The sequence below is a fragment of the Seriola aureovittata genome, chromosome 21 (assembly GCF_021018895.1).
Source record: "Seriola aureovittata isolate HTS-2021-v1 ecotype China chromosome 21, ASM2101889v1, whole genome shotgun sequence".
Classification (NCBI taxonomy): Eukaryota; Metazoa; Chordata; class Actinopteri; order Carangiformes; family Carangidae; genus Seriola; species Seriola aureovittata.
The window spans coordinates 3082740-3098049 of record NC_079384.1 but is presented as its reverse complement, the minus strand read 5'-3'; the positions used below and the strand labels follow the sequence as shown (position 1 = coordinate 3098049).

General features: G+C 41.1%; 1 protein-coding gene across 1 annotated transcript in view; it reads right to left on the bottom strand.

Annotated features, from left to right (window-relative positions):
• Positions 1 to 13268: 13268 nt before the first annotated feature.
• spata20 (spermatogenesis associated 20) overlaps positions 13269 to 15310 on the bottom strand; it is a 35978-nt gene continuing 33936 nt past the window's right edge. The window contains exon 16 of the mRNA XM_056366349.1: positions 13269 to 14213. Within this exon, the coding sequence (XP_056222324.1) occupies positions 14022 to 14213 (192 nt within the window). The 3' untranslated portion in view covers positions 13269 to 14021. The remainder of the gene's footprint in view (positions 14214 to 15310) is intronic.

Here is a 15310-nt window from a genome sequence, read left to right as displayed (position 1 = left end):
GAGTTTAGATGTCTCATCAAATAGGAATTCCACTTCCTCTTTATCAGGCGTGTTTCAAGGGACCGGGAGCCTGTGAAGTAGCTTGCAGATGTGACATGCCTGCAGAGGTTTAAGCCTTGGTTCGGTTATTAAAATAGCAGATATTATGTAATGAGCTGAGGATGAAAGTATGGGTTTGTGCAACTTTGTAGAACAATGAAAACGCCCATTTGCCCACATGAATTCAAAGCATTATTCTGATTCACATAATTCTGAAAAGGTATTTTTACCCAAAATAATCTGGATTGTTTTACATTCAGGCCAGAGCAGTAATTTTCATTTCCAAGCAGGTTTTCCTAGTTATTATTCAACTGACTTTTTAGTGCAAATGTTGCTTTAGTCGCAGATTTCGGCAGTTAAGTTGATGTTATTATTACTGATAGTAATGATGGGTAATGACTGGAATAATCTTTTAAAGCTGCACTAATTAACAATAGATCAAATGGCTATATGTCCAATGTGACAGAGGCTTTTTGTAGTGACAAACCCACGAAGAGTTATCAACGAAGTCTGCAGCCGCCCCTTAACTCTACAGAGCGTTTTAGTATCTTTCAGCTCGTTGTTTTTGTTTTTAAAAAAAGCATTGATAAACTCATGAGAGGCTGCTTTCCCCTCAGCCAAACTGGAGCAAACCTTCCAAAAATATACGGTCAAATTGATATTTTCAATAAAGTTTGAATTACTGCGTCCTGTTGATGCGGGGAAACAAATCTCCAGTGAATCCTCGGCAATGAAGTGAATTTATCTGTGCATGGTAGTATCCGTCTTCTCATTACAGAATTCCAGCTTTACAGCACGACAGACAGTCAATGGAAATGGAGCAGTAATCAAATCATCAATACCCAGCGCAGCTCACAGAACATCACAGTAGTTATCTGCGTATGCATGAGCAGAAATTAACGCAGTAAATCACAGAGGAGCTCAGATTTAATGAGATGCTATTTGTTTGCATGCTGTGAAATGCAAGGCCACATAATCCTGCAAAGACAGATCAAAGATACCAGAATTACCTGCACTTGTAGAAATGGATCATACTCATGGGGCCGCTGTTAATATTGACTTTACAGGATGTTCAATCGTCAACAGCAACTTTGATTTTGAGGATCATACAGTTTTAGTTTATCCACATAATCTAATTGTCTTATCCAGTCTCTAATCATCCTTCCACCCCCCACCCCCCCCACCGCTCGTCCCTCTAAGAGTATATAATCACGTATATATACACTTTTCCAAAATCGCATTTGTGTTCTAATAAAGATGCTTATTTGCTGCTGTGGTCATGTAACATCATTTTACTTAGAGCACCAATTTTGCAGGGGGACTGCTGACCTCATCATTTCCAGGTGTTAAAGGCAGCTACAGCTCGTTAACAACACTGACAACTTCTGCTCTACGTTCTATGGAGTAACATGAACAGCCAGCACATTAGCGAACAATTTAATCAGAAGCTAGCATGCTACTTTGGTCTGGACCACACTCATTACTCAAGGAGGCTCCGCCCTGTCCCAGAGGTCAAATCTGAAATGCCTCCAAGTCTGAAAATAAACTTCATGGTTTATAGAAACTCTGGAGAAAGTTTCATGCTTTAGTCATAAAATGTACAATAACCTTCCATATACAAGCTCATCTGCTGCACTAATAGACTGACACTGTCATCTCTAGTACCGCAGTACGTCCCCTGTCTGATGGTTGTTCTCTTCCTGACGGCCTATCTCTGTCTTGCAATCTCAGCGGTTCCTCCTCACCACATCTGAGCTTATTTCTTCCCCTGATGAGTGGGTGTGAGGCTATTTAAGGAATCTGGCGAGGCTGAGCATCTATATTGGTCTTTTCAGTTACAGCGGGACTACATCATCATCATGAAGCACCATATGCTAACAATAATCTTCTGTCTCGACATCTGTCATGCAAAATCTCTCAATATCGTTTCCAACAGAGGGGCCTAGCATGTGGAAGTTTCACTGACAGTGTGAGAGGAACTTCTCCAAGGAATGCTGCTTCGAGCTGATTTGCTGCTGATAAGGAATTTTGTTTGGGGGCTTGCATGCAAGGCTATGGTGCATTAACTTCTCTACAATTAAAATTATTTCAGCAATCAAAAGTTAAAAGTGATGCCAGGCCACATGCGTGTGTAGACGTGTAACAATTGTTATATTTCTCTAAATGCTGCTGTATATCCTTTTGATTGTTCTGTCGAATCTTTAGTAATTTCATGCCCCGTTCAATCTGTCATTTCTCCTTACTCGAGCAGCATGGGTCCGCTCTGCCTCTTGTGCTGTGCTTGTGCTCGACTGTGGTGATTGTTGTGAGGAACAGAGAGAACTGGAGTCCAACACAGAGGTAGGAAGCTCCGAGCGTCACACCATCACCATTTTATCTAATGCCAAATGAGAAACGGTGCGAATAGAGCTTTCCCCTTCGTGTCAGTTTTACAATAAAGGAGACGGACACAAGCAACACAAGCAATACAAGCTACACAAGCAGCCAATAAGTCAACAAGGATGATTCTGGTCTGTTGTAATTATAGAATCTCAATTTCTAAGTCTCTGTTTTTTCACTGTGTTAATTGTTGAGATCATTTGAGAGTATGAATTTGTGAGTTAAGGCCACAAACATGTTTTGTAAGGTCACCGTGATCTCGACCTTTGGACCATCAAAATCTAATCTGTTCACACAGCTGTATGATCGTTCAACAAACGCATCATTCAGATCAAAAAAATCCCCACAAACACATGTCATCCAAACACCATGGCATGAAAGTGACTGTCTGAGTTTGATTTCAATAGAACCAACAACATTTACAGACATAAAGCAAGTCAGCGCTTAAAGCAACAACCATCAGAAAGGAGAAACCTCTGCTAATACACTGAGAATAAGTTCTAGTGAAAATCAGAATATAACACAGTCAGTGCAACATAGTGGGCACAAGATGTCCTGTAGGCTGGATGTTCAACAATGAACAAAACTATGAGTGACATAAGCAACAGGCCTACCAAATAAACATAAGCATCCCACAACCAACATAACACTAAAACATGAAATAAAAAGGACATTTCATCACAACTGCCCCTTTTTCCAAAAAGCCACGTACGTTTGATGCTCTGCACTATTGGCATGTCTGCTAAACCCTTTGGCCTCGTCTGTAGCATGTTTCCAGTTGCTAAAGCCCGACACTGTGAACACAGAGTCGCTCCCTCCATATTTGCAAGATAGAAAACAGAATATACGAGCCAGCCCAGAGGAAAAGAAAAATTCAAAATATGATTTCTTTTTCTGTTTAGCTTATTTCTTCTAGATATAACTGAGCTCAATTTAAGAGCCTGAGAAATAGCCTTCCTCTTTTCTTAGCCCAATCCTAATTTATGATCTAAAAATGCTCTTTTTTTCTGTCTCACTGCGCAAGTCTTGAAATAACAATAAGATCCAAAAGAAAACTGGATTGGCTTAGAAATAATCCCCCATGATTTCAGAAATGTGTCTCCATGATCAAATTAAGTCTCAACTCTGTGTGTTTTATCTGCTCTCGGATTTGTTTCACTTCTATCATAAAAGAGAAACAAGCAAGATCTACATATAAACTTGAGTTTCTCTCTCTGCACTGATCTTTTCTGTCTGAAATAATGACATCTTGAGGTATCAGTAAAATCCAAAAGAAAGCTTGATTGGATTGTGAGCTGCACATGACTAGAACATTTTTTTCTCAATGATTTGTCACAAATAGATTTCTAAACAAGAGCGTTATCTGTGGAGCAGATGTCCTGCTGAGCCTGCTACAGGGAGGGTCACCAAAATTGCCAGGCTGCATGCTAATATGAAAGTTGTCACACAATGTGTTTGTTTATTTCATCATTTAGTTCATAGCTGTTGCTAAGCAACACGTAAACATTTTCCCCGACCTGCACACTAGCTTGCCACTTTGTCTACACATTACAACAGATGTGCCCTGAAGTGCCCTGGCTTCTTTCCTTCTTTCCATCCTCTTCTGACAACAATACATTTAATTCAAATGTTTGCAGAGTTTGTTACGATCTAAGATAAATAACGACCGTTAATGTGACGCTGATTGTCGGTTAATAGAACCCCTGTGAAGCGGAGTGATACATGTGGTTAAAAGTCCCACTGCTGATGTATCTACACTCCTGGAATGCCGCTTTACTACTACGTGGTCGGAACTAACTGTCACTCTTAACGATTTCCGGTAATACACATAAACATCCATCGCGTATTGTTTGTTTATTATATTTGCCATATTTTTGTTGTAATATAGATTCTTAGGCCCAGCGGTCCGTGGCCGGGACTAACTTGTTCCGAAGGAGTCCAAACTTTTGTCAATATAGACAGACTGTACCTCCTTAGATCGGTTACAGTCTCTACAATTCAAATATCCCGTTCAATTCAGGCTAACGGTGAGCGCATAACCACGATTTCTCAATATCCACAAGCATCTACCAGCTGTTGGTGTTGATCCTTACCTTTTAGAAGGTCTACAAGTCGGATTCTCTTTCCGTTCCTCCATTATTTATATTCCTTTAGTCCGTACGGGTCCACTGATCACAAAATCAAATCATAAAAGTATTCCAGGTTATTGATATCACGAGAATCCACAGGGTGATGACCTAGCAACTTTTTAATCCACAGCATCTCTCTTGTCTCCTCTTCCCGCTCTGGTGTGTTTGTTTTCGTTAGCTTTCTGGCCGCAAAATGGCGCCCTCCATTCAAATATCCGCTCAGGTGTCACTCAGTCAGGAGAAGACGGCTCACGTCAGGGAGCGTAAGACGTAATGAGGTGAGCCTGTGTTTTTTTCACAGCTCTATGAAGATAGGCGTCTCTGCTGACCAATCACAGCAAACTAAGGGGGTGGGCACTTCTGAGCAAAAGCCAATGAGATGTGAGAGGTGTGAGCTCAGGCTTGATTGATTCCAAAAGGTTTGTTAAGCATCAAAATGCTTCAGTAGGTTTTTTTATTGTTTCATATTAAAGAGTTAAAGCACTTTTCTCTCAGTTTTTCTTTTAGAGATGTTTTAGGGGCGCCAGTGAAAAAATGAACTATAAAGACCTACATAAAGTATTAGGCCTATAGAATACTAGAGACGTATTTGGGAGCATTGTTCTTGTATAAAGTATAAACTACAGGTGGTTATCAAACATGACTTTTTACAGGGCTAAAAAATACAAAAAAAAAACAAAAACAAGTATGAGCTGATGTATTTTAGGTTGGATTGAAGTCACATGCGAAAGAAGTACATTTTCAGAAATTAGGTCACATAACATGCATTTTGGTGTCTGTGGGTGCCTGTAAGTGAGATTTGTGCTGCGGTGAATACTAGACCTGTGTGTGCACGAGACAGATGTCACTTAGTGTTAAGAACATCCAGAATTCATAGAGCCATTGTTACGAACGTAACTCTCAGTTTACGTCCAAATAAAGTGGTAAATACCGTATAATTTTGCTAAACTGTTGGTTTGATCTTCATACTTCATGTTGCCGTGTTCCCAGACCTCAACGATTACTTTTGTGAGTATATTACAACCCCAAACAAAATACCAAATTATTGCCAAATAAACCAAAATGAACTGTAATTATCCTGCCGCCACTGACACATTTTCTCCACCACACACAGCATCCAGCTCACTGTGTGTAAGCAGCATCCTGATTCTGAGCTGAGACTGAGCGCAAGCGTCCAGCGTCGCTTCGTCCCACTGTGCGGTTCACCTCAGCGCTGGAGCCATTACATTAACAGATGGCCGGAGCCTGTTGACATTTGAGCATCACTATTCTCCTTCCATTTTTGATAAACTCTCAAATCCTGCAGTTTACATGTGTCGACAAATGTCATCAAATGTCGAGCAAATGTCAAGGGCTCAGACACGAAGACGGGCATGGCCACTTGAATGTGTGTGTGTGTTTGTGCAATCCATTGAATAAATGAACTATATTAAAAGACCCTCTTATTTAATTTTCAGAGATATGTTCATAAAAACAGCAATATGTAAGAACTCACAACATGATGAATCCAAGGGAGCAGCCACATGACTACACTGGTGTAATTTCATGTGTAACTTCATGTGAAATGATCCCGGCTCTGGCCTGTGGCAGTTTGGCTCAGCGAACGGGGGAAAACAATCCTGACTACACAGGATCACATCAGTGACGGCGGATTCTACCTTTCAAAAACAGTGATATTGATCCCGATCTAGGGGACAAAATGAGCAGCAGGAAGTGTATAATTACCCCGTTGTCTCGCGCAGACGCTTATGTTTCTCTCAACCGAGCATGATGCAAAACTGTGATGCTGAGTAAGAGGGAAGAGGAAGGAAGTGAGGAGGGAAACGGGGAAATGTGGAGATGGGCAGAGGGGAAAGAAGGATTTAATGAGCATCTTTTCTTTTCCTCTCTGCTTTCATCTCTCCGCTTTCATCTAACTAGGCTAACATGATGAACTAGTCGCCTTGTTCCCCCCTCAGTCTCCATTGCTCTAGTTACCTCCCTACCAACCACACAAACTGGGCCTGACAACACATGATGAATCTACGCGAAGAGCAGGAGGGAGGGAGACGGAGCGAATGTTCACTCTGTTGCGCTGATAAAACGCTGATTAGCTCTCTCATGTTTCTTCGTCACCCACTTTTTCTCTTTGTTCCTCAGCCCATCAGCCGCTATGAGTCGGTAACAGTGACATCTGTTTTTACTGTCCTTTTTTTAACAAACAAAAATAAAAAGTGAATGATAACCTGCCTGACTCACAACTACAGCTGAAGTACTTTATTTGCCACTCTGGTCAAGGCCTCCAAGGAATTTGTTTTTCATCCAGTAACCATAAAACACAATGATTAATGCTCTTCTGTTCCAAGGAAAATGAGAAAATATGCGATCAATTTCCTCTCTTGATGATGTCTGTTTTAAAATTTTATAACACACACTTAGCTGACTCGTGTCGAAGTGCAGGCAAGTTACATTCATTTGAATTTTATAAACACTGGCTCTCAGTAAGGAGCAAACTGTAACTGTTGTGTATTTGGCTACAAGTGCCAGATAAATAACTCATTTAACTGTTAGTAAGAAGCTAAACAAACGACGGCTTCAGTTTTGTTCCGTTGTCTGACAACAGAAACAGGAAAACCTGCGAATTAGAACTGGGGATTCGGCAGTATTAAAACACTCTATATATATATACATGAGCACAGAGAGGACGAGAGAATAGGACGTGATGATGTTATTTGTTTACAGATGTTCATTTCATTTATTTCCTTTGTCTTCTTCTGGCAGTAACATGCTTCCATACAGAATGCGTTTAAGAAACACACCTGTCTCAGGGAGCGTTTCATGGTGTAATTTATAGACCGGTGAAGCGGCTCTGAAATGGTTTTTTCTTGCTCTCGCGAGGGAAAAGGAATCTCTGCTCACGTTGTTTATAATATCTAATAATATCTCTACTGGCGCAGGAGTTTATATCCACCAGAAAGCTTTATGGTGCGGTGCTGCAGCTGGAGAAGGGAACACAATAACACAAGGGCGGTGGTAACGTACACACAAAGTGACTGAACGGCAATAAAACAAGTTACAGGGGATCCCACCTCACAAGGAAGACAGCCACTTTTCTACACTGCACTAAAACCATAATAATCAAAGGTGCAGTAATAAAAAATCATTACAGTGTTGTCTCTGGCAACCCACCTCATATTTCTCTCTGCCTGTCTCACTCTAAATCACTGACCTGGCGACCCTTTGTTCTTCTGTTAGTTCCATTCTCCTCAGTCCATCCCATCTGCCCCTACACATTATTACCACACTCACACAGCGCCAAGACACCAAGTGACTTAATGGCAGAATAAAATCTTTGTCCATAAAACATACAAATTAATATAGATTTTTTTTTACTAAGGTGCAAAAACATGCAGATAGAAACAAATTTCTAGATAATTCATAGGAACCCAGAGTGGATAAGAATTTGCCACTCGAATACTCCAGCAAGTGTACGAGGGCTTATGACTATTAAGAGTCAGTCAGTCATACAGTCATGCTCTTTAAGACTGTATTGGTGCTGAGGTTGGCACAGGAGCTAAATGCTAATGTGCTCACCCACTTGTCACTCAAAGAGGCCCCGCCCTCAATTCTCCATAACCTTAGTCCTTAATAAAATGTAAGCAGGTGAGTTATATAAACAGGTGTCATAAAGGAGGAAATTAGCTCTAGAGACCAAAACAGTTTTTGTACCAGGCTGTAAACATGTTTATTTCTGCTGTAAAGTTGGACATTTTAACATGGGAGTCTATGGGGACTGACTCACTGTTGGAGTCAGACTCTAGTGGCCATTACAGGAACTGCAGCTTCTGGTTCCTCCATGTTGGTTTTATTTTTCAGCCCCTGAGGATGCCACTTGGAAGCCTCACACAGAACATATACATTCTGCATTCTGGTGTTCATTCATGTTAAATTTCAAGTTGAGTGTTTTTCATCTCGACCGTGACGATAACTCCATTACCTCTCGGGCTCCACCCGGGCCGACGGTATCTAGCTGGATGCGCTCTGACTGCTTGACTGCTTTTGACATGCTGCTGCTTCTGATGTAGTCTGAGCCGTGATCCAACACGGTTGCAGTATGGGTGGAAATGTCAGAGAGAGCAAGACAAGCTGGGGAAGATACTGAGAGGAGAAGAGTGGGAGAAATTAGGCGACAGACACGCTGTTTTCGTGCCACGGACTGTATGGTGCAGTAAAGTGGGAAATGAGTGGATTCATAGCAGTTTGTCATGATGCTGTGTCTGTTTCTGTCTTTCTATCCCTCCCACTGACTCCAGAGGAAGTGATGATGAATGCGAATAGACAGATCCTTCTTCACTTCCATCACCACCTCCCACAACAATAGCCTCTAATCGATCATTCCCAGCATCACCCCAGGCATTCTGACAAACCACGCTTCATATGAGCAAAAACATGGAGTAGTCCAATTTGGTATTACTCTCAAAGCTGCACTAATTAAAACTACTGCTGTTTTGTAAACATTACCAAAATTAATTTCCCTAAAAATAAAATATATATATATTTATATAAAAATAATATCTAGAGCTGCAATTATTAATCCATTAATCAATTAGCTGGTCAAAAAATTATTCAGCAAATGTGTAATAATTGATCAGTCATTTAAGTCTGTTTTCAAGTAATAATAATTACTACATCCTGCAGGTTGCAGCATCTCAAATGTGAGGAATTAATACTTTAGTTGTTGTATCTGATAGTAAATTGAATGTCTTTGTGTTTTGGAGGTTTATTGAATGAAAAAAGCCAATTGTAAAGCTTCATATGTGCCTGAGGGAATTTCAGGATATGCAAAGTGATGATCAAAACAATATAGACTGAATTAGCACAAAATATTACCTTTGTTGTAAACACCCGGGAAATTACGTAATTCTAATACATATCGACTTATTTAGTGAGAAAATGTCACTACAGACAAAATTTTAACACATTTGTAAAAGTTTTAGTACAGCATGATTTGTGTGTTTAATGATAACTGCTAACGCAAGATGTCCACTTTAGTAGAACTGTCATTTTCTGCTTGTAAAAAAAAAATCAATATTTGACAAATCGATTAATAATATTGCTCCTTACATGTCACTTGTTATCACCTGCAAGTCTTCTTCTATAGAGGGACTGGACAGATGTTCCTGAGGTTATTAGCATATCTGATGTTTTGTCGGCCATCTTGGATGTTGGATTTTTTAACATCACTTACAGTCTATATATATATATATATATTAAAGTCTTTATTTATAGAGCATTTTTCCAAAACCAAAGTAGAGTCCTAAAGTCTGAGACCACTTTCCCAGAATGAGATGACCGACATGTTTAAAATAAAAAATATAAAAACATATATAAGTATAGAACAAACACTTATTGGGGTGATTACACACAAGGCACTTTTACACCTCAAGTTTGTAAAAGTAACCAGCAAGTTTATCGGTTGTGCAATGTTCTGTGGAGGGAAATTTTTAAGACGCATCCGTGTTTTTTGAGCTCAGAGATATTAGACGAGAATAACACCTTCCCTCTGCCTCCGAATGTTCTCCTCTCTCCAAGTTAGTGTGTCGCTGCTCTGAGACCCCTGTGGCCTCATTATCACATAGAAAGACTGAAACACAGCAGCCATACCTGATAGCGAGCACAATAGCGTGCACGCATGCACGCACACTCTGGTGTGGCATAACCACACCAGAATCATGGAACAAACATGCACAGAAATGGCATGACTTTAACAAGATATACGGTTAGTGTACGCAGCAGAACACACTGTTCATTTACAAGAAGCAAAATCAAAAAGGCTAATTTTAGATTTCATAAACTTTGTCTCGCTTCAGTGAAGATGCGTATCTTGAAATACAATTCCCCGAACTGTCCTAGACTCAAAAGCAAAGGAACGTTCATCCGTCTTTTCAGGGAATATAAAGAAGTATTTTTTGGAAAGCTATTGAGGCTTTCACTAAACCTACGGTAGATATTCAGGAGAGGTTAATATGTCTGTATCTCGTGAAGGCTGCGTCTGATATTTTTTCTAGATAACAGAAAATACAGGATTCTAATTAATGAATGAAATGTATTTTGTTATCTTGGAAATAAAGTGCTACCCCAAACTGAGTGACTGGAGACGGGCCTGCTGCAGCTAATCTGGACATATCTTTTCACACCTTCATTTCATCCTGTCTTGATTATTGTGTCTCTCTCTGTTCTGCACTCACTAAATTGCAAGTAAATCGTCTTCAATCAGTCCAAGCCGCTCAGCTGTCACCTGAGAAGAGAACACACTATCTCTCAATTTCACTTTACCTTCAGCGGCCTCTCGTTGCTTCCACAATACAGTTCAAACTTCTACTTATCACTTGTGTGTTAAGTGGATTGGCTCCAGTCCATCTCTGACCTTGTCACCCCCATATGTACAAGGGCGCACCTACTGCAGCTCGGCAGAAATAACTCCTCTGGCACTTTTCCTGAATTGCGACAAAGAGTGAGTGTGCACTTGCTGTAATGGCACCAATGCTGTGGAAACACTTTCTGTACCATTCACAATCCACACTGCTACTTCTGTACTTTTTGTTCAGCATCAGCTCAAGAACACACCGTATCAAACTGGCCTTTAACTGACTTTCACATATTTTTTATTTATTTATTATTCCTCTGTGTCGGCGACAGTCAGAGCCAGAGCCGTATTGTTCTCAGGTCAACCCATTCTCGTGGACACGATATCTCAGTAACGCCTTGAAGGAACAAATATTCACTAGGACTCAAGGATGAACTGATTAGATTTTGGGAAGGTCAAAGGTCAAAGTCAGTGTGACCTCACAAAACACTTTTCAGCCATAACTCAAGACTTCACACAGAAATTATGACAAAATTTCACACAAATGGTTCATATTTTATACGACTGGATAAACAGAAAACCACGAGGAGTTAGTTCTAGTTTTATTACAGTTTCTTATTTAAGCACTTTGTAACTACTTTTGCTGTTTATATATTTCTGTAAAATTATCATCAATATCATCACTGATCTGTGGTGTGCAGATTATAGCTCCATAATTAGTGGGCCAACAGGTTAGCTGGGGTCAACCACTAATCCCAGCGCTAATGAAAATTTAGCTTGCGCAGCTCATCAAAACAATTAGTGCGGAACAATAATGAGACAAGTGATGGAATTCAAAAGGGGGGGGGGGTAACAAACGCTGCATATAAGCATGTGTGTGTGTGTGTGTGTGTGGGTGGGTGTGTGGGGGGGAATAAATGAGGAGACAGCAGTTCCAACATGATTACATGCAGAGGAATAAAGAAGGAGAGACCAAAGATAGATGAGGTCCCAACCTGGAGGAAGATGATAGGGTGAGAATCGGAGAGAGCGAGGGGGAGATAAGAGCGTGGAAGCATTTGGTGGAAATACATGAAAAGGATCCACAAAGTGACAAAAAGTGTGACTGTTCCCAGTCTTGACAGGTTAAGAAAAGTGAGGTCGGGACACAATGGAGCTAAATTGGAACAGAGTGATCCCTCTCTCCTATCTGTCTGTCTCTGATCCTCATTTTCCTCCTCCACACCCTGTTTTTTTCTTTCTCTCTCTCTTGGTAATTTCTTGTTCTTCCACAGAGGCAGAAGAAGAGGGGGGGGGGGTGTCAAAGACAAGTAGAGACAGAAAGAGAAGGACAAGTAAACAAGCGCAGATGGTCAAGGTGTTTCTATTGGTGGATAAGAAGGTCGTGTCATGATGGAAGCGTCACGTTTGCTTCTTCTCTTCCAGAGTTGTTTCTCCTCCATCGCCTCCACAGCCCAGAGCGGCGCCCTCCGAGACAAATTCCCTCGCCTCGACATTAGCGGTCCATCTGTCTCCCGCTCTCATACATAAGACATTTATACTCACTATCTCCCATGCGTCCCCTTCTCAGTATTAACACACAGTCACACAGTTTACATTACCTTCATTGAGCATGCTGGGGGGGGGGCGCACACACAACGGTGGGTTTCTCTCGGTATGATGATTATTTATAGAACAAAAGCAGAGGAAGGCAGACTGATAGCAACATTCACTCCGTTCCTGCTGAGAGAAAACAGAACACATCATAAAAATGTCACAATTTATTCGATGGTTTGTTCCAGTGTTTCTCTGAAATCCTTGGAAAAGTTGTGGCGAACCAAGTCATGTGATTATTTGCGATTAATGGCTTTTCAATCAGGATTTAGAGTCAATCGTAGAACTGGAACAGCGCTGCTGAAAGTTACCGATGATCTCCTCAGACAACGGACTCGTCTCTTTACTCGTCTCACTCCACAGGACTCGATTACAGAGACTGGGACACGTCGAGGAAGCTACGGTGGCCCTGAGAGCTCGATGCACCGCCGCTGCTGAGGATGTTTTCTGAATCTGCTGTTTGTGTCTTTGCGCTCAGGCCCACCGTCGAAAACCTTACGTCATATTTATCAGATAAATTCCAGTTTGTCGACAATGACTCTACAAAGGTTCCGTGCTAGGGCCGATATTTTCCACCCTATATATGCTTCCTTTAAGCAATACCACGAGCAATGACAGCCTGCTGTATTTATTTCTTTTCATGTACAACAGCATATACAGCTGTTCCCGGTCCTGCCCACCCCCCCCCCCCCAATTCCCAACCGCTACACAATAAATTGAATAGTATTCCCCAAGTCCAAGAATAACAATTTCAAACAAACAGAACATGAAATGGACGCTGCTTATAAGAGAAATATCTTTATTGTTCAGGGTTGTGCGTATACATGCTGTGCACTGTTGTCTAAACCTTTAAGATAAAAGTCTCATGAGACACGAGTCTCTGCAGCAGCGGAGAAGAATCCCAGATAACAGACAAACAAACGAGCGTGAGAGCAAATGTTACACAGAGGTTCGTGAGAGAGCAGCTCCTTCACCGAGAAGTTACTGCCAAATAAATAAAAACACATACATGATGAACCTTTAAAATTCATGTATATGGAAAATACACACCTGCAAACCACCTTACCCTCAAACACACACACACACACACACACACACACACACGGACACACACAACAGAGGCATGTAGGCCTCCCCTGTCAGATCCATGTGACATGGATGTGGGAGCTGAAACACAGGAGAGGAGAGGACAACATGGCAAAACATTTTCGGTCCAATTCGTCCAAGTGGTCTAAGGTCTATTCAGAGCCAGTACTTTACTTCTGGGCTAACAGTCAAGCCAGGACATTTTGTGCAAGTGCTATATTTTCAGGAGGCTGCCGCTGCTGCTGTCTCACAAAGCCCTCTAAGATAAAACGTGAGTTGATATTCGAGGTAATACTTCGCTGGTTTTGCTAATCAAGAGCTGGTAACCACTACTGCTAGTGTAGCGCATCAAGCATTGGTATTCTACTATGGCAAAACTAGGCTAGCGCTGCATATTGACGGAGTGCAGTCGTCGAGCATTGCTGCCCTCCTGTTTAATTCTTTGGTCGTCATTCTGTCTTCGTCTCCGCGGTGACGTCCAGCAGCAGCCGACGTAGCTCCTGCGGGTCAGTGACAGGCAGAGAACAGGTGAAGTCCTGGCAGACGTAGGCTGTGGCGACGCCGCCCAGCTGTGACATGGAGGAGAGGGCGGGGAGACGCTGGCAGAGGAAACTCTCGTCGCTGTCGACGAGCATCAAGACCTGACCAGAAAGGTGAAATGCAAAGAAAAGAGGGGTCAGTTTAATATGTCAAAAGTAAAGTAAAAAGGTTATTAGATGGCAAAAACTGATCACATTGATAAATAAGGTTTCGTGGCTCAATAAAACAACTGTTTTATGTACAGCATGACTGATTTATATGCATTTGGATTTGTTTACATATGCAAAACATTTATAAATTCATTTCCAATAAGCCAAATGTGTCTGGGACAAAACTGGACAGTCGGGTTTATGTTTATTTTCTCTGTGTGGCAGCGGTCCAGGCACCGCGGAGGAAAGTTATTGTGTTGGGGGAGGGGAGCCAGTTTGTTGACGCTCTTAAAACTGCTGGGTTAAAAATAACCCAATTTGGGTTATTTGTGGTTGCTGGGTCTAAAACCTGGCAGGGTTTGGGTTTGGTTTGACCCAGCATGTTGGGTCATGTTCTCTATAAAAACAAATGGGTAAAAATAACTATGTTGTTAAATTAAAACTTCCAAAAAGTGGGTTGAAAAAAACAAACAAACTTACTTAGACTTATTTTTTTCAGTCATTTTCTGATGTTAATGTTAAAATTAAATGAAAACTCTTTGAAATTATGAAACAATGAAACAAGCGCATAAAGTCCCAGCTGTTCTTTTACTGCTACAACCAAAAAATATCAAGTTAGCCACGTATAACTTAATGTTGCAATACATTTAAAATGTATAGAACTGTATAAAAGTTCATCTTCACCCCATCACTCTGGGGTCACTATATTTCACCTAATGTGAGATCAAACCTTCACAACCTGTAACCAAGCAGTTGGGTTATTAAAATAACCCGGCGTTTTCTTAGTGTGCAGGTCTTTAAAACATGTTTTATCCTGTGAGTGGAGCAATTCAGTGAAGGACAGTTTTAAAGTGATCACTTTCTATTTTTCCAGTAATACAACCAGATGATTTTTTACACACATTCACCCAAAACTAAAATAAACCTAAAAAATAGCACACTCAGTTGTGGGTCGAATTGCTACCACTGGTCTCGAAAACAGACAATTGAGTGTGTGGACGAATAAACGCCACCGCTGCCACGCCCAAAGAATCATTTAAATCTATGAA